The 27879-nt window shown below is 40.2% G+C and overlaps 1 protein-coding gene across 3 annotated transcripts in view; it reads left to right on the top strand.

Moving 5' to 3' along the window:
* LOC105285030 (leishmanolysin-like peptidase) overlaps window positions 1-27879 on the top strand; it is a 257668-nt gene that overhangs the window by 97164 nt on the left and 132625 nt on the right. For all 3 annotated transcript variants that reach the window (XM_026975485.1, XM_026975486.1, XM_026975487.1), the window contains one exon: window positions 21686-21786. In XM_026975485.1, the coding sequence (XP_026831286.1) occupies window positions 21686-21786 (101 nt within the window). The remainder of the gene's footprint in view (window positions 1-21685; window positions 21787-27879) is intronic.

Below are 27879 nucleotides of genomic sequence, written 5' to 3'. Positions count from 1 at the left end.
ATGCGTTATTATGTTTTCACATAAAATTAAGTTAAAAATTCAATTTATCTTTTCAACGTAACTAGCTAGTTTTAAAAGCACTCATAGCGTTTTATAAAATAAAGTTTTTATTTTGTAAAATAAATGAGAATGTTCCACTTTTAAACTAAATATTATTTTCCGTACTGTTAAATATGCAGGCATCTTTAAAATATTTATTACGACCGCGCGTGTGTACGCGCAGCATTTTACAAAATTAAACAAAATCATTTCGAGCTACTGTCGTATATGAGATTTTTGACAAAATTAATAATAATTCCGCGTGTGTGTAATTTGCGAGTACCAATAGCGCTTTTTGCACGAAGTAATTAAAGTGAGAACTATTTTTTACTGGATTCCATTGAAATTCCGCTGAAATCGATTCGACAGCTTGGTTGGAATTTAGGGTTTTGCCGGTGCAAACATATATACACACTCGTGCATTTTTCACAATAGCCAATGTACGTTATGAAACTGCGACCGCCTGTAGGTAACACGCGAACGTACTGAAATCTAGGTCATATGGTGGAAGTAACTGTCAGGAAAGAATTAAATTTGTTCGTACGCGCAACATTTCATTTGTGCATTTATATTTATATTTGTAAACGTATAAAAAACTTCTTGCCGACGTAACGGTCATTGATTTCGGGCGAGAACGAACTCGTGAAAAAGATATTTCTTTTACGGAATAATATATCTACGTTGAGACGGCGGAGAAAAGTTGAGAAAAACGTCAAGACGTATGAAACTCTTGTACAACCATGCATCATAATTCTTGCGACAGTTCGCAACAGTAAATTTTAGAGCGTTCTGGCACTTAAGAATAAATTCACAGATTATGGAACGATATTATCAAACTTCCAATTAGGATAAAAAGTTCTTAATAATTTTCTACTTATTGTTAGAAATAAAATAAGTCAAGTATAAGGATATAAATATGCACGAATTTAAATTGCATGCATTAAATTGCAAATGTTACGTGCATGATGTAGGTTTTAACTATCTCAATATTTCCTCGAACAATAAATTTGTAACTTACGTCGGTTCCATGATGGATTATTAAACATTATTACATTAGTTATATTTTTACCTTGCACTGAGCATTTTTGTCGCAGGAGATCGATTCCTTTACCTATATGGCTGGATTGCTCAATAGTCCCGATATTTTGAGACTACAAAGTGCCATTCTATTTTTGCGAAATTAATTTCGTTTCGAAGCAGTTTTATGTCACGAAGCGTCGTTGTGTTTGTTGTTGAACAGTTTGATAATGTACCTAGTCACATCCGGCTGTCGCACAGCATGGCATTGACAATCGACGGGGCACGATCCTCTAGATACACAAAATAAAAACAATAAAAATGAGGAAGAAGCTGGCGCGGCCGGATAACCATGTCGGCAATAAATCTGTCAACGGGATAAAATATGCATCCGGGGAAAACGGGTATCCCGCGCAATCAGGGTGCGAGCTTGGAACAAATGTACCTCACCAAGCGAGTGTCGGTCGTTATCGGAAAATAGTTTCGCGGCTGCGAGCCATTGCGATGGTTCTCGTTGCTTGAGAGAGCGCTTGAGTCGCGACAGTTATCTTGCGAGAATTCTTCAAGTGACTCCCATCGTGGCTACTTCCTCTCTCGATCTTCCAGTCTAGAATTTAGAATTTTATTAAATGAAATTTCTCTCTTTTTCGAACCACTTTTATTTCGAACTTTTTATAAACACATTTCTTGTTTTAAAATCCATTTACAGATACTAATCAAATCTATTATAATAAAAGATAGTTTTTTTCAAATAATTAATCACTTTTAGTTGTCAATAGTAATACTTTTTATATTATACACTTGAATGTGGTATCTTCGTTCGATTCGACGGTGCATTTTAACCCTTTGAACTCAGAGAGATTTCTCAGATCATCAGCAACTTGAACATGTTTATTCACCAAATTATGAACATATCATTTCAAATAAAATAATAGCGTTCGAACACACTTTATCTTTGCATAAGTTTTTTTCAATAATTACCTGTAGTCTTTTCGTGTCTCCTTAGAAAGGACATTTGAGTTATTTGTTACATTTACGATGTCTTCTCAAGGGGACAGTCGAGTGCAAAGAGTTAAATACTGAACTCGGATAGATTTTATAATGAAATTGTGTTCTGCAAATTTTGTTCTAAAATTAGCTCTTTAGTCTTTCCACGAATAATTATTATCACTATTTTAGATTATAAAGTATTTTATAATTTATCAACGCTTAGTTTTACTTCTATATTATTTACTTTTATATTATATTATAGACTTTTATATTATTTAAAACTTGTATGTCTCATTACAAAATTATACCTTTATATAACATTTATATAACAATTATTTAATTAAATATTTATAAATTATTAGTGGTGTTTATAAATTATATTTGTCAAATTAGATCGCTATTCATTTTGTTTAATGAACCATGAATGTATAGCATTTAATCACTCTTGATTAAACAATTTAATTCATTCTAATTTAATCACTTGCCATGCCTCGGTGAGCCGCATATCGCGATCGATCTTCAACAGCCGTTAAAACGTATTTAAGGGTTTCGCATGGATCGCGATTGCCGTTGTCCGCGGCCTCCGCGTCTGCAATCAACGCGTCTTGCGCCTTTCGATTTTGCGCGAAATCGGTATAACGGACTATCGATTATCCGCTCGGTTCTCCGTGCACGTAGTCCGCGGGCTACGGGCACGGGCTCGTAGTTTCGATTAGGAATTCTATAGTGCGACGTTCCGGAGGGAGCTTTTACTTTGTTTCCGCGGTGATTTTCGACGAGGGACAGATTGCGACTTGCGCCTCTCACCCGCTCCTCACCCGGACGATCGCCGAGGGCTGACCACTTGAAACGGGAAGGGAATGGCGAGCGACAGGGAAAGGGGGAAACTAGGGGTTGGACAAGAGAGAAGCTTCTATTTGAATGGCCACTCACACCAACGTTCGCTTAGGCGGCCGCTGCACTGCCTCGCCTCACTTCCTCTCTCACTGCCTGCTTCACCGCGTACCCTTGCACCCTTTGCCACCCCCCGGTCTTCTTCCACGTCTACTTTCCAAATGTTCGAATTGCATCCTGTCCGAGCCGTCGATTAACATCCCTCTCAACTATTCTGTCGCTCGACACCCGCGGAACGCGGTAACTTTTTCAATCTCATCGTGAAGAGCGACAAGACTCGTTAACATAGTTGTGTAGGTTGAAATTTAACGGAATAAATTTTACGCGATTCGTACATCTGTACGCCTCTTCTATGAGAAAAAGCCATTGTGTCATCGCATTGTATTCTTTATTGTAAAAAGTATCTGGTTCATAAAATCGCAAAAGATTCATGAAGAAGGTGTCATAAATAAACGTGATACATTTATATGTTTAAGAACTCCAGATTAAAAACGATCTGATACAATGTATTTGTGCAGAATATTGACGAAGTAATGCAAGGCTATTTGATTGAAAACAGAAATAAATGTTATATATATATACACAGGGTGGCCCATTTTTATTTATACAGTCGATTTTTTAAAAAACTAAAAGATATACGAAAAAATGTTTCAGACAGACATGTCACGATTTCGAGGGGGACATAAGATGATACCATTGGTTTGACCTTGAATAGTCATTTGAAGGTCACGCGAAGATCACCTTCAATTTCTTAAATTGAAACCCCAACTTTTTATTGCAGATTCTTATTCTCCATCGAAAAGTAAGTAACTTTTGTCTGAAACATTTTTCCGAAAAATGTCATCTTATGTCCTTAAAATGATCTTCAAGATGAGTTTTGAGGACATTTTAAGGACATAAGATGACATTTTTCGGAAAAATGTTTCAGACAAAAGTTGCATGTTTTCTCGCGTAGAATTCGAATCCGTAATAAAAAAATACTATGTCTTATTAAAAAAAATTTCAGACCGGAAGTTAGAATTTCGATAAACAATGACCCGTCTAGTTGTATCCATATTCTCTGTCGTGTATGGAGATCAACGTTCGAACAGTGTATTGTCGAATACCGATTTACGTAATCACGTTTGACATTGTCGATATTCGACAATACACTGTTCGAACGTTGATCTCCATACACGACAGAGAATATGGATACAACTAGACGGGTCATTGTTTATCGAAATTCTAACTTCCGGTCTGAAATTTTTTTTTAATAAGACATAGTATTTTTTTATTACGGATTCGAATTCTACGCGAGAAAACATGCAACTTTTGTCTGAAACATTTTTCCGAAAAATGTCATCTTATGTCCTTAAAATGTCCTCAAAACTCATCTTGAAGATCATTTTAAGGACATAAGATGACATTTTTCGGAAAAATGTTTCAGACAAAAGTTACTTACTTTTCGATGGAGAATAAGAATCTGCAATAAAAAGTTGGGGTTTCAATTTAAGAAATTGAAGGTGATCTTCGCGTGACCTTCAAACGACTATTCAAGGTCAAACCAATGGTATCATCTTATGTCCCCCTCGAAATCGTGACATGTCTGTCTGAAACATTTTTTCGTATATCTTTTAGTTTTTTAAAAAATCGACTGTATAAATTAAAATGGGCCACCCTGTATATAACGATTCTCTTAAAGCATCAAATATTTGTATACGTACATAAACGTTACATCAGAATATGCAGTTCATTATTTATCATGTTCTAGTTTCCCTTTCCTGTGCAAAGAAGTATAATATTCATCATACTGCATTACAGTATCAATAAAATATACAAATCTCCTCGATATCTTTTACTTTTTGCACAGAGATACAGACAATACAAAAAATAAATGTCTTATCAATGCTGAAATCTATTTCCAATACGTATTTTAAACTCTGTTACCTCGAATCACTCCATTGACAGCAAAAAAACAGTCTGGTTTTCATCGGCATCTTTTAATCGCGACGAGCGTTCGTCATGAATACTCAGCCAGAAGAAAATCACAAGTTTCTCTGGCCGCGGACGATTCATGCGCCTGGACGATAATTATTTAAATATTATTCTCGTTCTTCGGCGAGGAATCAGAATTCCGAATTCGGAAGAACCGAGGGACTAGTAGCGGTGGCTCTTTCCGCTTGGCTCATTCATAATGTATTATCGAAAGCTCCAGCAATCGTCCGGACGGCAGATGGAACGCGAACGTGGGTCGTCGATGTTGAGGATCGAGAGGTTGCGGGCGGGGAGGCGAGGGCGTATGCGGGAGAGGGTGAGTCCGTGATGCCTGTGCCTCGTAAAAGGCGTCCTGACGCCGCGCAGCGGCGGGCGTCGGCGTCGGTGGCGGCTGCATTATCGAGTACACGGCAAGTTTACAAGTTAATGCATGTTAAATCGCTCGAGCAGAATCGACCAAGCGTGCATAATGGAACGTAACGCAGTCCGTGCGGGGCCCGCAGGGTTGTTTCAGGCCTGGCGCCGCTCTGGGAGCGCCGTCAGGGGCCGAGGGTGTGAGGTGGAGAGTTCAGAGGTCGGCCTGTGACATTATTAACAGATACGACGTACATTGATGGAGAGTTAACGTACAACGGGGCGGAATAGGGTAAAACAATGCAGTGGGACACCAGCGGAGGGACGTCGATCAAAAGAGGAATTTTCGAGCGTGAAGGAGGAATATTCGAACGAATATTTATTAAATTACTTCCACTTCGTGCATAATTAATCTTTCTTTTTTTCTCAAGCAAATGCAAAGAAATTGATAAAATTTATAATATAACAGATTTGAACAAGTGTATTGTTTGTCACATCTAACTTTCATGTTCATCCTATATCATCCTACATCAATCGGTACAGGAAGTGACAGGCATCTATCAGGCAAGTATGTAACATCGTATGTTTGATATTACAGCAATGATGATTGAACATTCGGGGCAATTGATGAAGGTAATTATGCAAATCGTTTGATCACAGCGGATTTATAAGCGACGCGAAGAGTTTGCGTACGCATTGCGTCGCCCATTCATCACTATTCCCAAGTGCCGTTCGCGGCTGAGAATTTCCAGCGATATCTCCGTGCGTGCGCGGGATCGGCCAGGCAGCAGAAATAGCTAGATTGTTCGACTAACGACATTCGGTCTTGGCCGTTTCTGCCGCGTCAAATTTCGTGTCTGGAACCCGTGAGCGCGCGTGACATGCAAATTGCTTTAATTTATACGGGACCGGGAGACTGTTGTTTGGTCAGGTTGGCGACTGCCAGCCAGATTGGGGTGGTTCAGGTCTGACGGACGTGCCTGAGCATCGATTGCCACGCTTTACGTCGTACAAGTCGTATTCCGCCAGTCGAAGACCTCGTTCGCAGTAGGAAGAATAGTAGAATAATGTGGTATAAATAGGCGCAAGATTATTCGCGTGGTATTACTGATTGACCTATAATTTCGAAATAGAAAATCTCTTTCCCTACGTAAGCTAAATTTGCAGTGTAAGCATTTCGAAAATATGTGTTCACTTTTTATTGTTTCCTCGTCCGACAATGTGAATAATCGGAATCACAATAAATGTAGACGAATGAAAACATTTGCTCGTTCATTGCGTGCGTTCATGTGGATCCACGCACGCGACGATGCGTGCGTGCTAGACACGTGGACGACATCGCATGTGATGTTTTCGCTACTGTGGTCGTGTAATCGGCCACGATCGACCAAACGTTACGTACTTGTACAAATTTGGAGTACGGTGAGCGACGTGACCTTATAATCTTGCCAATCCCCACTTAGATCGATATCCCGCAGAAACGTTAACCTTTGTGGTGTAATGGGGATAAACAACGGCCAATAAAAGGTTTTCGATGTACCGCTATTCACCCAATAAACGCAAGTGATGTTAGCCATCACGCTATGTTTGATTTATTAGCTTTGTTGTCTTCTTTGCTTGCTGATGTTAATATCTAAATCATGATGGTGAATAAAATTGCCGTGAATAAAGTTAATATAATCTCTAATATAGATTGGCATAATTTATAATTTTACCGTTGATAGATGAATCCTGATGGGCATGCTTTAATTAATAAGCACTTCTTTAATTTTATCATTTGCTCGTGCTACATACCTATTTATTAGAATGAACAAATACAATAGATTGTGTATAATAAAACGATTGTATTATAAGTATTATAACTGTTATAAAACAAAGAAAGAACGAGAGAGCTTACATCGAGTTGTTTAAAACTATGAGTTATTTTAAACTAACGTTGATCAAATATCAGCATTTGCCTTACGTTGATATCTACATTTTGGGATCCAGGTGGGCTTCGATCGTTCGGTGTAATGTAAGACTACCTTGCGAAAGTGCACCTCATCATGGATCTCGAAATAATGTGGTCGTAGAGCTTTTTATCGTTTCCCCGTTGGTTCGCGAAGATACTCTTACATAATTCATAAATATAAACAGTGTCAGTGAACCGCGAATCGGACGAGATCGTAGGAGGGAACAGAGACCTATAACATCGGAGATGCATTGCAAACTCGGAAAGACGCGGTAGATTTTCCGGTCGAGATCGATTTTGGCGAGGATTGCTGTGGCTTTAAGAGATCGGATGAGTGAGGTATTCGTGATCGCATTGGCCGTTACTTCCCCAATGGTCCTTGATGCAGCGGAGTTTCATATGCATTTCAAGTTTATGCACTTCAGATTATTTGCCGCTGACACGTTCCGCGAGTTTGAGGCAAGTGCCGAAGTTATCCAGGGCATGTTCGTTCTGCGCTCCAGAGAGATTTTCTCAATCACTCTTCTCGATTTAGTATTATACAGTGACTAATATATTTATTGCCGAAATGTGTTCTCTTTTGTTTCAAATAGCGCACATAATGTGAGATACTTTGCGCACATGAATATTTCATTTCGCTTTTCATTTCATTTTGCTTGCATGTTTTTATTAGTTAAACTTATTATTGGGGACTTGGCTGGTTATTTCTAAAACTAAAGCGTATTCGAATAAATTTTATCATACTTCGTTCTGAAAGCATTGATTTGAATCGCGAAACTTAATTATCATAAATTGAGTCTAAAAGAGATTTTAGATTTTGGTTAATTTAGAATCAAGCGATGTGGAATTACGAAATCCAATTACCGTAAATCTTGTTTTTTGGTCGACAGTGGAAGAATTTCAGACTCCATTTGGTCTCGAGACAGGCGATCGATCTACGTAGGGCCGTAAATTTTGTTTTCCACGCTGACCAGAGAGGGATTTATGGTACTATCTAACGTTTGATTAACTCTCTAACTTAACATAGAACGCGTCATCAAGGTTGTATGAGCGATGGTCACGCCATTATTGTATGTTAGGTCAGTTTTTCCATGGAGTCGTTAATTTGAATGAGCGTCTATTCTGCGTCACAACATTAATCATTGTTGACAGTACGACTTCGTCGATTTTTACATTACCCATACAATCGTTCCATACAATCGAGGTTCGCGCACTTAATAAATATTCATTGATACATGTGACATCGTCTGAGTAATGCCATCCATTAATTATCAAATAAACTGTGCATGCTAATTGAGATGGTATCTATTATCGATGTAAAGACAACCATCAATCTACGGATTGACAAGGTACATGGACGCACTGGCATGATATCTTTGTCAATCCGTGGATTTTGGTTTGACCTAGGTTATGCGATTCTCTAACTCATGTAATACGTGCGGTGAATTAGTAAGAGGATTATGGTCGCATGCAATCGGTGAATTATAGGATTCATTGACCAAGGTTGAAGGGATGCGGTTAATACAACTCATGTGTAATTTCCACAATCTATTATATTAATCCATATTGATTATTATTACTTTTGCACAAATTAAATTCTGCATAAATTAAATTAAATTTTTGTATGTATTTGTTTAAAATATGATTTAATGGAAATGTGTTGCTTTTACATTTGATAATAATATATACTTGAATACTTGATTATATTTTAAAATATTGTAATATATTTGTCATCTTTTATAAATTTACAACTTATGATACATGCAAATAAACACATGAACAAAATGATACACTTAAAAAATATTGCAATAATCTTATTATTATTTTAATCTGTTTTTCAAATATTTGGATATTACACATTATTTGTACGATATATTTTAAACTATTTCACTTTATGATATTACATTTCTGTTAAGTGGTGCGAGTTTAATTTCGAAAGTAGACATATGCTACTGCTGGCCTGAAACAAATCAAAAGGAACACTAACGGAAATGGGCTTTGCCATTGTCTGTGGCATGCACGTACGGCGAAACTGCGAGGTTTGTGGGACACCCATCATGTCGACTAGCTAGTTCAGAGGTCATACGTATCAGGGATTAGATTATTTTAATATTTTAACGGATTTCTGTGTATTGAAACGGTTTTCCGAGACAAAATAAAGTTTATTACGATTGTGTCAAGAGAATTGTGTACTTAAGGCTATTTAATTTGTAATAAATGCGCCGCTTATATAGAAATCAATAAATTTGTCCACACGGGAGTCAGCAACTAAATTGAGTATTGCCCTGCTGATCTTGACAATCGTCTTCTAGGCAAACGAATTCCTCTCCTACCGGTTTCATTTACTGAGTTGCGGCGGCAACGTGACGTTGTCTGTCCAAACACGCCCATTCCGTCCGTCGTCTACCTTTTAACGGTCACTAGCTACGGGACTACTTCGACGATCACAAGCACGAGCGGCGCATGGTACTGCCGTCTCGATTAGGCGAAATGGCTCTAAGAGAATTCACGGCATGTGGTGCAATATTGCCACGTGTAGATCACATCGTGCCAGGTCGAAGGAGGCGGAGGTGGCGGCTAGGTTGTCGAGTGGTAGTTTAATATACGCTATGAACGGCGCCTACGATATATACGCACACACGTGTAACGATATCGTACATTACATTGGATATCTCATAAATTTTACACGGCTGAGCTAGTGCTTGCGGTGATAAAGGAGTCTACCTCCTGGATATCGAGATAATCTTTTACCTTATAAAGCTAGATCTAAATCTAAGAGTCTCTCAATGTAAAAATGCCCTCGTAATAATTATCAAACTATATTTTAAGTAAAAAATTTATTACAATTGATTATAAAATCGTTGCATTTTTCTGAGATCACTTCATAATTTACTGCCTATTTTATTATATGGAATTTGGTTAATACATAGCTTTTTGATATAAATTGTAGATACATATAGAGATATTGTATAGATTTCTAGATATATGTATATAGATCTCTAGACGCAAAGGCGGATCATTGATATGTCAGATACAGATCATTGTCAGACATTAAATGGATTGAGCTTTAAGCAGATAGATACATATGTGTCGGATAGAACACGCAGACCTTTCATCGTGAAACAATTGCATGACATGTACATAATCTACAATCAACTCAGTTAGAAAATGTCTACACTTGTAGGCGCTAGGATATAACTGCACATGATTACATCGATACGTGATGTAAGAATGAAACATTAATTTCAAGGTCTTTGTTATCGCTAGCATTATTTAAGATTTTGCAATAAATTTAGCTTCTGAATTAAAAAAATTGATTAAATTTGGAGAAAATCATATTGAATAACATCATGTCATAACAAAATGTTCCGTAAACATTGGATCATTAAACCACATCAAATTAGCTATTATGAAAAAAAAGACTTATAAGTTTCAATCAAGTGTAGATCTCGGATTGTTAAGGTGCACATCGCGTTTGACTTGGAAGTCTGCGGAGACAATGCAGCTAGCCCAAAAGAGCGTCTGTCCAAAATACCCTGTACATTTTCTAGGAGCTCATGTACACTCACATGCGCACCAAAATTCCCGCGTCACAGTACAAAGCCCCACGACGCGAAATTTATTTAGGGCGTTGCACAATTTGCTGCAAATTCGCCGCGACGGGCACGTCCGGAAATTCGCCCTCTAAGCAACGGAATAAAGCGAGATTAAGCGGGTCAGAGAACTTTTTATTCAGCGACAAGGCTAAAAAGGGCAGTTAAAAAGGGATTTAACGGAATAAATTAATTATCATTAAAACAGAATATACATGGAAATACATCAAACTTTTATTTGATTAAGCTTGTAAAAGTTTCTAAACAGAAATATTATATTGAAATATTCGTTACGCTAGGATTATTTCCTGATGTAGTTTACGGCGCAGTCCTATATCTTCCTTGAACTATGACGTTTATGTTGAAGAAAAGTTATTTGCGTGATCGTAAAGTGATTGTTAAATTTGTTGATCTTTTAAAATGTGCAATTCCAGTTTCTTCACGTGCGCATCAGCAATTCTTAATAAGAAATGTTTCCAGAAGTGGATACGTTCTATTAATTTGTCGATTTACTTAACTTTACTTCAAGTTGTATTCTCGCGCGCGCTCTAATAACTGTCTGCACCTGTAATGAGGATCCGTGTCCGATTCATGTTTCTCTCTCGCGTCCGTCCTTCGATCTTTATGCCTCTCCCATTTTGTGTGACACGCAGCAAATTAGTCCGTTAGCCGGGTTGCAACGTCGTGCATAATGGATTCTTGACGCGAATAAGGCCCTTTCGTGTCTATAGCCGCTGTTCAGCTATCTGCTCGACTAATTAGCTTACCTTGACATAGACACGGCTGTTGCGCAAATTATTGCACCAGCACAAACAACCTTGCAGTGCGCCCGACGTAGCTGACCGAGCGTAAAGAACTCTCGCTTTCGATCGAGCCGTCTTTACGTTCGCCTTTATGAGACTGCAGGCTGAGCACGAAAGGCGATTAGAAACACGTCAAAGCTCTTCTCGATAAGGTTTCATTTCCATTATCGATTCACTCGCCCATGTTATGGAAGATTCTTTTAATCAAAATCTCATTATACTTGTGTCTAACTTGAAAGATATACGAATATCCTTATTGTGTCGCTTCACTCACAATATTTATTAGGATACAATTTATACGCGATATAAAACATATGAAAGAGAGGGGTTTATCGTACACGAAACATATGTGCGGCAAGCAAATATTCATCCTCCGTCTCGCGTGCTCGACTATAATGTAATTACACCGTAAAAGCCGCGCGTTTGTCTCTTGTAATCTCGCTGCAGGGAGCTAAGAGGACACATGAAATCCATTTTCTGAAATTTTCACATCCGAAATGTTCAGATCCAACGCTTCTCGAAAGATCCACGCCGAGCCCGATAAAAATAAAATTGATTTATGTAAGCTGACGGGATCTCATTTATGCGTATCGTGCATGCGTCTGTATCGTTCGTGCATTATGCATGTTTGCAATATGTAAGGGCGGGCGGAAATACAGTTGATTGCTCGACGGCGTTTCGACATTTAATCCACCGCTGCACAGGTATTCACGTGTACGCGGTTCTGCGTCAGACAAGGCCTGGGTGTGTATCCGGTATCGTGAATGCGGAGATACCCGCGCGCTCAGTACGTACCTTATTACCAGCGAGGGTAATAAGCGTAACCGAAAGCGCCTGCGGAATCAATTCGCATAAGTCGGCCCGGAGCGGCGTCTTGCATTCAGCGAGCGCCGACCGAGCGGAGCGCTCTGTCAGAGCGAATCCGCTTCGCATACGCAATTAGCGGTTGTCATCGAGGTTGCGCCACGAAGCGCCATTTGATCTCTCCCGTCGTAATTCGAACATTCAATTCCGCGCTCCGAAATTGATATCGTCTCGGTCTCGGAACATCACGTAGCACGTCCACGGTTCGTGCAGTTACGATGCATGGTACGTAAAACGCGTGGATTTACGTGCAATCTCGGACCGTCGGTTTTGTGCGAGTACCGCTTATGTTAAAATGTGTGAATACGCAGGCACACAGCAAGGGAAGAATGGCCGGCCGCTTCTCCACTGTGTATTTGATTTCCCGTGCTTTAATTAGATTTTTCCTCATCTCGCTTCCCTGATGTTTTTCTGCAAGAAAAGCCCTTTCTGGATGGGATGATTATATATTACCATGGCTAAATGGGTGTATTTCGTTTAGCAGAGAGTAAAGCGCAATTTTCCCGGAATTAACTCCGGCGTGCGTATTGTCTATCATTATTACATTCCGTCCGTGGTTAATGCTTATTTAAGGACTACAACATGTACACGTGCCGGACATTAAAAACTGCTAAAATGCATAATTCCGTGATGGCAAACGCCATGTGCAATTTCCTCTGGTTTGGTTAAATGTTTAGTTTCGGCGATGTGCTAAAAGGACTCGGTGCGATAGGAAGTATCAGACACGTGAGTGCAACGAACTCTATGCGCGTCACGATATTATCACGAAAGCGAGCGGTTCTTTTTTCGCTCGTACGCCACTATAATGGATATCCAAATCACGTTAACGTAGACTGGCGATGGCGTAACTTAGTTTTTGCCGAAAGTCTCGGCTATCCTTCTTACACATCGATGTGTGCATTTATTTCTTTATGATATTGTTGCTATAAAAGCATCTTTTTATTAAACTACGAAAATGATGCAGAGATGAGAAACATTTTTTAATAATTTTTAGCACTTTTAGTTTACCTTATTCTTCAAATATCAAATATATATCTAAAAAATAAATGTAGGATTTAAAAATAGTAATCTAGACAGCTAATATTTTCTTTAACAGATGCAGCTAAGTTATATTTAATTCTATTCTATAAACGTTGTTCATATAGAGCATTTCATGTGCAAAATTGCTATAATAATTTATATTGACCGACTTTAGTCTGAATTTTAGAATTTAGTATAAAATAATTCAAGTTATCGATAATTTAGTTCGTTGAACTAATTTTAGCCGTTTATACTGATTAGATCTAGTCGTTTCGTCTACCGTATTTTGTGGAACGTAAACAGCTATTTTTTCTTTTACATTAGTTATGTCGACACACACAAATATCTTAACTGAAAAAGGATATTTAAATCAATAATCTGCAATGTGTCTCGCAGAAAACCGTGTATTATATTATAATAAATTAAATTTTACTATTTGCGTACTGTACCATAATTTCGTATTGTTGTTCGAGAAAAGCTTAAAACATGTTGTAACAATTTTACATTTAGACGGGATTGTAGAAACACATTTGCGATAATGTTTCCTTGAATAGCGTTTCAATTGCCTAAACGGATACAATCTCGTGTAATACGCAATGTATGCATACAATGTAATATCGTTAAAAGTAGGTACTTTACTCGAGTGTCGGTACTTCAACACGCTTCATCTGATACTGCAAGTAATTTTGCGTAATGGAAAGAGAAATGTATTTGGCCTAATGTCTGGCCTAATGTATTTTTACAATGTTATGACTAAAAAATATTAGAAGTTGCGTATATGTAAATATACGCATATTATAACATAACATATAATGCAATACTTATCATAAAAATCAATAAAAAGTAAAATACGTGTATATTTCATGATTCCCATGTAATGTAAGCTAGTAATTTCATACAAGCAGCGATTTAATATACGTGTAATATATTGAAATATACCCTCATTGCTTACCGCTATCTTCGGCATGCGATATCTTATCAAGATAGCCCATTTTGTGTGGCTGTAGAAATTGCACCCTATAATTCTAGAGATAACAACGCAGTTGCATATTCATAAAGGTACCGTACAAAATGCAATAGTCATTTATCTGCGGTTATATCTGCGGGAAATCCGGAATTCCCTGATCGAGGTGAATCCAAAAATGGCAAGTGTTATCGCGACGGTAATGCGCGGATTGCTGACTATGAGAATTAAGTCACGCCTCAATGAATTTTAATGAAAGTTAAAACGAAACTATTCGACGTACCTTTTTTTTCGTAGTAGGCAGGAATTCGTTTGCGCAACGCCGCATCCCCTAAATAAGCTACGATCGCAGAGAGAGAGAGAGAGAGTCCGGCTTTGCCGAAATACTTTTATATGGTACCCACGTTCTACGAACATCGCCACAAGGGTAGATCCCGAGACGCTATCATCTCTCTCGTATTCCCAGTGGTAAAAGATTCCACGTACAACCAATCGTTTCTACGTAGTATAAGTGTCTAAAAGTGCTTACACTTCCTCGCGAGTGCGTGCTCCGATTTTGCTGAGCTTGAAACACACGTGAGATCGGGAAGATCAAAGGTGTTCTATCAGATCTCGTAGTACGGAGTCTTACACTTTCTCCGTGTTAATTTGACATTGCATATTGATGAATACCAAATGAACTATTCCGGCAACGACGAAGCTTGGAAGCATCAAGCACTTTGATCATTTTCGCAATTTCGATAAGCTATATGCATGCTGTCCCAGAAACTTTGACGTAAAGTCAGGGGAAATTGTCTTGTAGGGAGTTGCAAGCTCGGTTTCACTACGATATAAAGCCTATCAAATTCTTTGTAATTCTTGCAAGCTCGTCGCGCGCTCGTCCGCGGATAACATTGAATCACGTAACTCGGAGTAGTTTGATGTTGCTGCTCTTGATTAAGTTTACCCCCTATTACCCCGTATTCGAGCGAAAGCCCGCAGATACACATTTTGTTACTTCTTCCATTCAACCCTTATTTAATGAGATAATTGTACTTGGTGCGCTCGCGCGCGCGGACGTCTTTCCGTTTTAGAAGTAAAGTAAAACTCTTAAGTTTGAACTACGCTAAAGTGTTTTCCAAAGACGTCTTTCCGCCTCTTATCAGAATTATACTTTGCAATTGGGGGAAACTCACAACCATCGATAATTACACCGTGTAATCGCAATACCCCTTTTTCCCCCATCGGTTTTCGTGGTATACCATTTGCTCTCGATGGGAAGCCAAGCATATCGGACGCAAAGTTCCCGCGCTTCAATTGCGCGCTGCGAAACGCATGATTAAAACAAGTAACGCGATACGTTAACCGTATCGTAAAACGTATTTCACAACAATAAACTCTAGAGATTCGTTTCCAGATACGCCATATCGAGTGACACCCGAAACTGAACGTGACTACTGAACACGTATTTCAAACGAGCACGATATCGTATATGACCGTGTATTTCCCTCCTCCAGCCTCTCCCTCTATGTTCGACCTAAGTGCTGTTCGCGGCGTAAAAGCAAAATTGACGTATTACATCGATCGGCACGTCCGCAATTCGCGTCGCGGTCCGCGGTAATGCTCGTGGTGTTTCGGACAGCTCTCCCATTGCACAGCATTATGATCATCATGACAGAAACTCGAGCACATAATTCCGCGCACTTGTGCGTCTTGTCGCCTGGCACCTGGTATCACCTGTTATCGGACGAGCCTGACGATGACTGATGGAAGTCGGCCTATCCGATTTGTCGTGGAGATGTGAAAAGGGGAAGAGGGATAGGAGTGAAGGAGGGAAGGGCGGAAAAAGTGAAGTGGATTGCAATTACGAGACATCTGCCACGATGTCCGCTGCGTCAAGCGCGGAATTACCTCGTCTCGGACGACAATTAGTGCGGTTTCAAACTCTCTGTCGCCGTAACCGCTCTCTATTGTACGAGGAACCTTTTGCCGAGCCTGTGCACGCCAGAAATAGGATTTCCGCTTCTTCCCAACGATCCCTTAAATCTCATTTCGGGCATTTCGTGTCTTTTCTTCTATTTTCGCCCTGCTGAAAGAAATTTTGCGGCAAGAGTGTTAATCTGCCTCCATACTGAGAGGGGCCTCTTATTCTTGAGCCTCAGTCAGACTTTATGTATTTAAATAGTCTCGTTAAATATTTTAATTCCCCGCGTTGTAACCCCGAGATATCAATTATCTCGGAGCTTGAATCTTCGATGTTAATTCCTTGCCAGCCTCAACGAGTACACGAAGTTACGTCGTTCGAAAGACGTACGTTGAGATGTAGGCGCGATGAAGTTTATCTCTGTGTCGACGGCGCGAAAGCTGTTCTCCAGCGTGTTTTCGAAGTTCAGCGCTGTCGAGCTGTCTTCCGACAATCAGAGTAAACGGAAGACGAAGTCGGTGCGACGGGCAAGAGCCCTAGCTGTTCGGGAACAACTAGTTACAAATGATAAAATAACAGAGCTCATTTAATCTCTCACTCGCGAGCGTTCCGTTAATTGACAAGCGCCGGCATTGTTTCTCGGTAGACAAACTTCGGCTATTTTCCTTTTCGGTGTTTCTCGTTCGTAAAGGGAAGGCAAACTGTGCACCTCTAGAAATCATTTCGCGAAATCGCAGTCGAATTTGCATCTTTATTATTTCTAATACTTGCATGAAAATCACACATGGGTCATTTTCGTATTATTTTTGTATATTAATAAATTGCATGATAACTTGAGGAATTTATACTAAATTATGTCACTAAAAGATAAATGACTTTGTAGCTATCCTCGCGCTGTTACATCGTTGAATTTGCGATGTAACGCAAAGAATTTAATTAAGTGTGACTCGCATCTGAAAACAATACCATTAATCGCTGGTGCTCGAAGACTACATTCGGTTAATTAAAGCTATTTGAACGTATAGGATTTGGAATAAAGGATCCTGAGAATCCCGAGAATTTGTTCGCGTTCTTCGGTTCATTCTTCCGCGAGGAATTTGTTTTATCGCGCGCGGCTAAACTACTCCCATAAATTACTTTCTCCATGCGATCAGATAATGTCCTCAAATTCACGCGCGTAACTTCCGCCGTAGATCAATCTCCTTCCTTCCTCGACCTCGCCAGTTGGATGGGCGACCGAGGCGGACTCGCATTACTTCGGGAAACTGCGTTACAGACGGATTTCGGAAATGGATCATGTCGAATATTCACGAATAGACTAATCCACAATTGATGATTCAAATCCGTGATGTAGTCACTGTGCGAAGTCCTCTCACAGTAGCCATATTTAACCTTGTCAGGAACATCAGATATTTATTATTAATAGATTCATGGATGGCATGATGTAATTTTATCCTGTACATTATGAATTTTTAATTTATAATTGATTCTTTAGATCTAATTTTTACTCCATTATATCGTTATAATGTTGCGCGCGTTGTGCGGTGCCGTATGTAACAGATTGAATTTTAGGTAGAGCGAATAAAGCTTGAAAAATTAAACGGAAATAGATGAAGCTAAATTATGCATCGTGTAAATGCGCCAGTATTGAGCAGCGACAGCATTGAAAAATAGACGTTGCGGTTGCGAATCGGTATATTCGTGGTGATCAACAATTCATCCAACGCCATTTGATGCGGCATAGCAGAATTTTAAGCCTCAAGGTAGAGGACGAATAATCGATGTTAGGCTATTTTCGTTTCCATCGGGTAGGAAGGACGGGCATAAAAATGCTGCAAAAGTGCAGGAGCGTAGGAAACACAAAATTTCCATCGCACCGCGTGTAAATGCAGTACGGCCGGAAAGAGACGGGTATATCACGGTAGACGGGCTACCACGGAAATTGCCCACCTGCCCGGTTTCCACGATCTCTTCATCCCCCCGGACCCTATTTCGAAGCGTACATGTATGATAAATCGAAGTGCATCCGAGCACTTTCTCATGCGGAAAAGGAGATACGGCCATGCGGACGTGTATCGGAAATTTTATCCTGTTCGCCATTCTTGCAAAATATAAAAAGCTATTACAAAAACAAATTTTTTCATTAATAATATATATTACGATATTTACATTATCACATATATATTACGCTATTTACATTATAAAAATCATGAAAATTAAATAACTTTGCACTATGCATTTCTGTTATAGGTAGCGCATTGGTAACTTAATTCTCAAAATGTAGATAGTGAGATGTGTACGTCTACTCCAGTCTGTTACGGAAATGTTCGAATGCATAAATAGAGCGAGCGCTTTTTCCATCCTTTCGAGAGAAACGGGCAAACCGTTTCCTTTGAAGTGAATTACACAGAAATGAACGACCAATATTTTGAATATTTCCATTCTGTATCAATAGCTTACCGCATACACATGGAACGTTAAAATAGACGTCTTATCAAATGATAGATATGAAACGCAAAAGTTCTCTTTAAATTATAGAATTTATTATACACGTGATTTTGCGATGGGTATAAAATGATTACAATATATTATAAATAGTTTTCATGCTTATTCGAAAATATGAATTCCTCGCAGAAGAATGAATTGAAGAACGCGAGCAATCCTCCGCACAGAAATACGATATTTAGTTCATGACTTCCATCGTCTTTACTTTTTGTATTATTTTAATTTTCCATTAACAACATTACTCTGAATATTCTCTGGATATTTTAGGAATGACATTTCTCGAATTGTACAGTTTCAATAATCATTTTATGCACTTTAATGTCGCTGTGATCATCGCTATACTTAGCAGTGATTATAGCGTTAGGAAATATTAATTCTCTGTGGAAATCATTTTTAGTGTCGAATATTTTAACTGCTAAGGTCACTAAATGTCACTAAAAGAAATCAATGAGTGAATAAAGCTCACGGAGTTTCTCTGCGGGATATTTATAGATCCCTATGCTCTTGTTTTCCGCCGTCACCTGAACATTGTCCACTTCCTTTAATCCTACCATTTCCTTTCCATTAGTCTCCAAGCAATTGGATTAGGTAACGCCATTACGCTAAGTACATGTATTGAATTCTCTTTTAGCGTATTATCCGCATTAAGTGCAACATATACGAGCTCCAGTTTTATCGATCATTATTTCTATATCATTACATTATCTTGTATATAACAATCAACTAAAATATGTGAAATATGTTCCAGAAGCTGTAGACTAGAATCTCTAAGTACTATCAGCTCAGAGTTTAAATTAATGTAGTCTCTTCGGAATTGACCTAATTAATTCGCCTGACTCGTATTTAATTAAATTAATTCGGTTTTACGGCAAGACGATGCTGTTGGAAACCGTAATTAAAACTTGAAATTCTTCTGTTAATCATATTATGTTAACGGTACATGTTAACGATACATTAATAATAGATAAACATATTTTGAACACATCTGAACGTTTCAGCAAAGCATCACAAAATCTAAGCGAAGAATGCTTTGCGCTTGAAGCTGCGTAAGCGCGCGTCTCTTCGTATTACCTGGATAGACCATGGGTATAAGGATGGAAATTAGGAGCGGTCTAAAGTTTGATAATTAAGAGAGTACTATTCGCTAGAGTGGTTTGTAAGTTACGATGGAGTGTGCGTGGTTTAGCTACCGTTATCTTCTATATACGCGATATCCCAGCGCTGCTGCACCTTAACTTCGACCTTCGATCCAGTCCTCACGATCCTCTCTCGTGCTCCTCCTTGGCTGGCGCAGTTAATGCCACTCCTATCCTCTTAAGATATCGCATTATCACTAAGAAGCTTTCCGCGCGGGACGCAAACTCTCCGCAAGTATAAAAGTGGATCGGATTAAAACTTAACGTGGATCCTTCGCATAATTGCATTTCTAACAAGCGCGCCTATTGTGCAACGTGGCGACGGACGGTGACCTTCCTCGATTACACGAGGCTCTATTAAACGAAGTGTCGGGTCTGTCCACTGGCCGAATATCTCTTGTGGCGACAAGAGCCTATTAAAGCGGAGCGGAGAATTCGCTAGGTGCACCAGTGATATTAAAGTTGCATCGCGAGGAAGCCGCTTTTTCTGGCTCGCGATTTAACTCCGCGATGTCGAGCTCGAATCAAATCGCGACGAGCTTGATTCGTGCGACACGTCGAAAAATACAGCGTTGTAATATTTGTCTCCGTAAACGTTCGCAGGTAGAGACTCATCGTTTTGTTGAGCGTCGGATTTCACCTTTCTGATGAAACTTGCCGCGCAAAGCGGAGCGCCGGTACGCTGTCTTCGCGGCCTTCTATCCATTATCCCCGTTTGGTTCCGCTACCCTCGCTATCGCAGGTAACTTCCGAATGAAACGCGGCGGCGCGTTGAAGTTAACCGAAACTTATATCTAGTTTATGCACCTGTCTCTTCCCTCTTACAACCTCTGTAAACGGCTGCGGCCTTTGCCGCAAGCTTGCCGTTCCTGCGAGCGCGAGATTGCAGTCGCGTCGTGCCGTATGATCTTCGCAACCTGGGGCAATCGTCGAGGAGCATATCAGATTCACGCATCGCCGGCATCATAATACCGGGCGCGCGATTCACTGTAGTTAGCGCATCTTCTATTAAGATCGGTAACGAGCTCAACTTTCGACGACCAATTATAGCACATGGAATAGACTTTAGAGTGAGCATTCATGACTCGCCTATACGAAAGTTATCCGCGAGTTCTACGCGCGCGTATCCACGAGCGTCACGTCTTTACGATTTCATGTCATGACTCGACGACGTTGTCCCTTGGGTTCAATTCTGCGCGCTGTAAAAAAAACAATCTCTACAGCTCTGTGGGAATAGTCAGATGACCAATACTGGAGGTACTTTGTGTGTATCGAGGCACATCGTCATGTTAACTGTGTAGTTTATAGCGCAGTTCACTGAATTGCTTTGCGAATCACAATTCGCTGAAGTAAATCGAGTCTGTGCAAGAATAATTATAAAACTGTTAGCTCATCCGCGCCTGAGAGCCATTCTCGTATCGCATGATTCAATAATACGTAAAAACATCTCTTGCAATTTTTCAGAAAAATAACTGTTTACCTCGAAACGTGAAATAATGTATTTAGCATTTCTCTTATTTCAGGTTTTTCCTAAAAATATCATTGTCTTTTAAAAATAATTATTTTAGTAACGTTATTTCATTATCTATATGTTTGTTATTGAAGTCTCAAATCGCTACGATATTCTCGGCGTTTCACGTCAGATTTTCTAACCGAATTCTGTTTTCTCGTTTCTTAGGTAATTCACGGTGTGCACATCGAACCGGCGCATGAAGTAAAGAAACGTAGCATCAGTCAACCTGTTCGCATCCTGCTATCTTACGACGAGAGTGTATTCAGGTAAGTTCGTACATACATACGTATTTTCGCGATGAACGTGTTTGTCGACACTCTGAAATTACGGAGGGGTTTACGAATCAACTATATCGGGCAAATCGAATTCACCTCGCAGCACGACGAACTGCGCTAATTATCTTAAGCGGCAATCTCCTGCCGGAGCAATCGAAAATAGAGAAATATGTAGCTCTAGTTTGATTTACGAATCCGAACTGAATTTTTTAAAATTTAGTAGAACACACTCTGATTAAAACTCTAAAAAATTAATTTTTTCGTTCCGTAAAAATATATCTGTTTTGTCGCACAATGAGTTTATACGCTTCGCTATTTCCCTTCTTTGTAGTAATTAATGTTTTACCTGCATATGTACCCATAATTAAATAGAATAAATATGTTTCTCGCTGATGTCACCTCGCTGTCACGTCTGCAACGGGTGTGTCTAATCTGGTACGCATCTTACGGCAGGGTTAGCGTAGCTAATTTAGTAAAGTGCCCATAAATATATTTTCTCCGCCGCGCCGCTTAATTTTCAAATGGTGGCAGAAATTAGCTAGAGCATTGCGCGCGCGCGTAATATTTTCCTTAGCGTACGACGTTCTCGAGTTACCTGTCGCTTATCCGCATCGTGAAAAGAACAGTACGGTCTACCGTCTCTCGCAGAGATAGTTCCTATCCGTAATTGCTGCCGCTCTTGCGGACGTTGCTTCTAATCCGCACGAAAATGACTATTGTAACGTCCGCGAGGCGCCCGTTAAATGTTTACATCGCGTATATACGATCGCGTTTGCCGTTACCGAGGAATCCACTCTCGAATCAAAGAGTGATACGATCTACCGTGAAAACTCCATCGCGAGTTTCGGTACCGCCAGGTAACGTCTTCAAGAGCTACAGTAATGGTGCTCGAGACGGCAAATTTCGCGTGGCTATTATTTATATTATTCCCCGTAAAGTTCTGATACACACTCATCCCCGGTTATTTCTCGGGAATAGCACTCGAGAAATTTAGGGACGCTGCGGATAATCTCCACCGCATCCCTTAGTGTCTTCTGCCGCAGTTCCCGCGGAAGGTAATGCGTTAAGACCATAATAGCTGGAAACATGATAAGCAAAGATACGGTTACTGCGCTAAACGACGCGGATTCCGTGGTAGCTACTATGAGACGTAACATCGGGGTGGTATACGATATTGCTATTTGCACTGTATGATACTTAAGTATTAATAAAGGACTACTCTTTACCTGAATTGCAGTTTAACCGTGTGCTTGCATTTTATTTAAAGTTAAACGATTCGATTCACTTTAATCATCATTACAAGTAAAGCTAACTGCGTTAGCATTAGTTGATAGGAGTTGCATATGTGATTCGACGCATAAAATCTCGTTCCATTTTCCTGTCTCTTTACAACCGTATCCTGACTCATCTCCCTTGATTCAAGATTATCGTCGTGCAAACAGTGGCTAATGCCTAGTGGCTTATAAAGCAATTATTTTTATTGCAACGTTCACCATTGCAAGGGAGGTAATTCCGTCACGATGGTTACGGCTGTCTTAAACTGCACTGAAGGTTTCTGGAACAACCGTCCTCGTCCGCGTGCAAAACGCGAGTTCGCGTCGCGAGTTAGCAGCGCGCGGTTTCGATCTCATGTACTCTCAAAAACCGTTTCCGTTCTCGCGATCATCAGATAGGTCGGTGTACCGGCGTGTCACGAAGTGCAACGCGCGGCGACGTAATAACCGTTATGAAACGACCATTGCGAACTCCTATCTTGCCCCGGCGATTCACAGACCGTTGACCCGATCCCCAAGTTTGTGATACGCGGCGCGTGTATAAGCGGTGCTCTGTTTTGCCGTCGCGAACGTATAATTATGTCCCGGGGCCAGCGCATATATTAACGATTCGCAATATTCCATGGTAGCCAGGCCGGAAAGCCGTCGCATTATGCCAGTTACGGTAGAGCAAGGATCTCGCTTCGCCGAACCCGTCGGGATTTCTTAACGCGGTTTTTTGCGTCATGTTGCACGCGTGGCACGCGATAGCGCGATCCGGATAAGCGTGCAATGCGCCCTTTCATTATCCCTTTCTCGGATTCGGGAGAACAGGTATTGATTAGCGCTATATAGATATAGATCCTGCGCGAAGGATCAACGAAGAGATTAACGAAGAACCTCGCCCTGCGGAATATTTCTTACAGAAGCAGGGTGTGACGTACAAGTTTCCGTTGTTTGGTACGAGGGATGATGAAGCACACGTGACTGCGGATAAGCACGGCGGGCGGATATAAAGCGAGGCAGAGATAACTGAGACGATAGTCATCAAGATTCAAGGGCGGACACCCGGAACACGTCATTTCGCGCGGCGATGACGCGGATCGCGCACAAGACTCAGTTTAAAGTGCCGACCACGGCGACGCGACGTGGCAACTTTTAACTCCCAAGACCGGAAGTTCAGCAGTTGTTAAATGCCTCCGTGGCACTCGGCGAAACTTTCGTAACGCCAGCCCCCACAAGTTTCTCCACGTTGCATTAACCGCGCGTCTTGTTCCTTGGACGTGTATTCATCTGTAAACAAGCTCTTAGCTATGCACAAAAGACTTTTCAAGGTAGTCAGTTTCCACGTAAATATTGTAACATGGTTTCGACGAGGTCGTTGAATGTGATGGTTACGTAGATACTTAAATAAGAGTTCTTCGCTTCAGCACAATTAAACGACATACACACACACACACACACACACACACACACACACACACACACACACACACACACACACAGAGCAGCAGCAGTCATATATCAACTATTTTAGTTAGCAGCTCGATATATAGCTAACATTCTTGTTCGTCGGTTTATCGTGAAACTTTCTTCCGCACTTCCGTCACTTCTGCATCTCACAGACATGTTTCGTCCTTTCTTCTCCCGGTATAACAATACCCGTTCTAATTTCTATAACAACGAGCGCTGTGTTGAAGAGCTGTGTGTACGGATATACCTGACAGCTTCGAAAGTCACACCGACACAAGTGCCGCGATGCACAAGTGCACATAGGAGAAGTCGCAGACCTCCACTTTTCGCGAGATAAGGTCACGTCGCGTTGTACGGATGCGCGACATTGTGTCATGCACGGTTTCTTATGTAACGTAGCTGTGACTTGTACATACAGGTCGCGCCGGAAGTTATTCTATCCTCATGCGCGAAAGAGCATTGACCCGCGACAGAGCATCTCGTTGATTTCACTTTCTACGCGCAATCGACGATACTTGTTGGATATTTACGAGCGGCGCGTTATCGCGATATCCAAGCCGATTTCCGCGACGTCGTGAAGTGCGGATTTCCCAGGTACACATTCGGTGCACGACGGAACAACAGCAGCGAAGTCTAATGAAAATTCACTGCTTTTGTTCCGATTTCAAAGACGAGAAACAGTTGCGTCAGGCAGGAAGCCAAAGAAACACACTTGTCGTGGATCCGTGTGAATGAGCTCTGAACGCTTTAGTTATATGGACTGTACAATTCTGCTCACAAATATCTGACAAAACAATACGTGAAAGTGAATCGGAAGGTAAAATACTATTTCAATCGAATTTTCAGATTTCTTTGTCTTTACACAATGTTTCTGACTAGTTTTGTTAAAATTCTTTCTATTCAAACGAAATAATATAGAAAATTTCTTTTTTTACTCAACTATCTAATTCACGTATAGTTGATAGCTGTGTAAGTAACGATCCTTCATCAACAATCAGCGAGCTGAATTGTAACGTTCTCGTATCGTATTATTTACTTGTGATACGATATTATTTAAACTGTCTTACTTTTGCATCGCAATTTCGAATAAATGTCATATCATATCCTCACAACACAATTATGCACATGTGCATAATTACGTAACAGAGTATTCGATGCAAAATGTAGCAGACATGTTACCGAAACAAAATAATTTTAAAAAATTGTTTATATTTGCATTACACAATGCACAATACTCTATTAAATGGAATTTCTCGCAGATTGGAAACTCTCATTTGCTACCGTAATGTTTTTATACCTTGTCTCGACGCAGTGTTATTTACAACAGATTCGTTCGAGCACGGATACAAATCATGAGAGACGCAGGAATATTAACACGCAGCGCAAACACAAATTAATTAACAAGCGGGTTGAAAGTTGAAATGTGGTGGATGCATGTTTCGAAAAAAAAGGAAAAATGCGAATTTATCTTCATGTGAATGCTACATCAAACTGAATTTAGCAGGCAGTAACTACCGCATTTTACTAAATAACACATACATTAGCTTGTGTACCAGCGTTTTATCAATCAGGCTTGTGTCATCCAGTCAATTATATCTCTCTCGTTGTTGACGGATCGCATGTTATATCATGCGGTGATGTGATCGGTGTCTTTTTCTTCGTCTCTATTATATCAGTCTCTCGCCTGTCGTTCGCTCGTGTTATCTGCGACAGATCCGCTACGATAACTGCAGCAGAATAATAAGCGATATTTTTTTGCAGAACGATATGGTAATATTATATTGATAGAGTACTTGCAGGAATTGTAGATCACCCGCTGCGGTCATAGACTATCCGCGAACAGTTGAAATTTCCGTTCATATGTGTACATGTGGTTTACATTTCCGGATGTGCATCGATTGATCTGACCAATTTCTATTACGTCTGCTTTACATAAATAGATGCATGGACAAATAGGAAGGCTATGTTTGAGAAGTTAATCCTTTCGTGTATTTGTATATATAATATTGTATATGTAACGTATTCATGTATAATATATTCATATAGTCTCTACTATTTCCTATTACAAAGGGATAATATACATACATATGCATTAGGCTTTATTTATGTAAATTCCTGAGGACTCCAGAAATTCTGAATAAATGGGGCAAATTGTCACTGAGCACGTTTATTTTCTCAAGTCTTTGTTCTGAGATTACCCCATTGGTTCAATAGAGGGATAAATTTGAAGTCGATATTTAATTGAGCGAAATGCGCTCAATTCCCGATAATTTGCAACACGTCGCGAATTTCGACCGTCCCTGTCTAGACCGTCTGTCCCTTGTAATTAATCGCGTTTCCGCGTTACCGATAATTAATCCCGTGTCGCCCGTGCGCGGCGAAATGAAAAAAAAGGCTGAAATTAACCGGCGAGGAGAGATCCATCGATATTGTCGTTATCCGACCGTGTGGCGATTCCTCCCGGGAGATCGTAACTGGCGAGCCGCTCGACAGAAAGCAGTGAAATTTTCGCTGTGCAGCGTCGAAAATTTGGCCGCATGCCAGAGAAACCGCAGTGACCGTTGTATAAAAGCCCGTTCGCAGCGGCCTTATTGAATTTCGGCATCGGTATCGACGCTGGAAATGGAGCTCTCAATCTAGAGGTTTATCCGTGCCGCATGCGTGCTTTTATTTTTCTGGATACTTTTATCGAGTCCGGTAACATGAATGTCCTAAGTGACGTAAAGTCTAAGCGCTAAATGTTAAAAATCGAGTAACTCAACATGGGAAAGCACAAGGAGTTTTCAAGTACGTAGCGGATTGCAATAATCCTTTTTGTTTCGTTGGATTTATACGTTGAGCATAAAGTACTCGCCGCGATATTATCGTTCCGTTAAAAAGACCAACTAAAGCCTCGTCATAATCCTTGTGCTCAGTTCGAACTTTGCTCTCGATTTGTGTTTATCAGTCGACCGTGCATTAATACCGCATTCGGTCAAAGTGCCGGCTGGTCTTGAATTGTGTGCGCGCTTGCATTTTATTATTTTTCATTTTAATGGTAATGCGAGCTACATGTTGTGATGAAGTGCTCCATTCAATGCGCTTCAGGTAAGAGGTCGTTGCACGCAAACTTTCACGTTGGTTCTGGATGCACAGAATGCGCAATCTTCGATATAATTGTACATATTGGAATTTCATCAGAGGAATGACACACAAAAAAGACATCACCTTCGGTGATTCCTAAATGCGAGCAGATGATATCTTAAGCTTGGAAATTGGAGCATTTCGTGTCTACATTCGATACATCACCAGCGTCGAAAGACTGTCTTTATCCTCTCTACTTAGCGAACGCGTTCTTTTCATTCAACTTCCTATGAAT

Source organism: Ooceraea biroi, chromosome 2 (genome assembly GCF_003672135.1).
Source record: "Ooceraea biroi isolate clonal line C1 chromosome 2, Obir_v5.4, whole genome shotgun sequence".
Taxonomy (NCBI): domain Eukaryota; kingdom Metazoa; phylum Arthropoda; class Insecta; order Hymenoptera; family Formicidae; genus Ooceraea; species Ooceraea biroi.
This window is presented reverse-complemented; position numbering and strand designations above follow the sequence as displayed.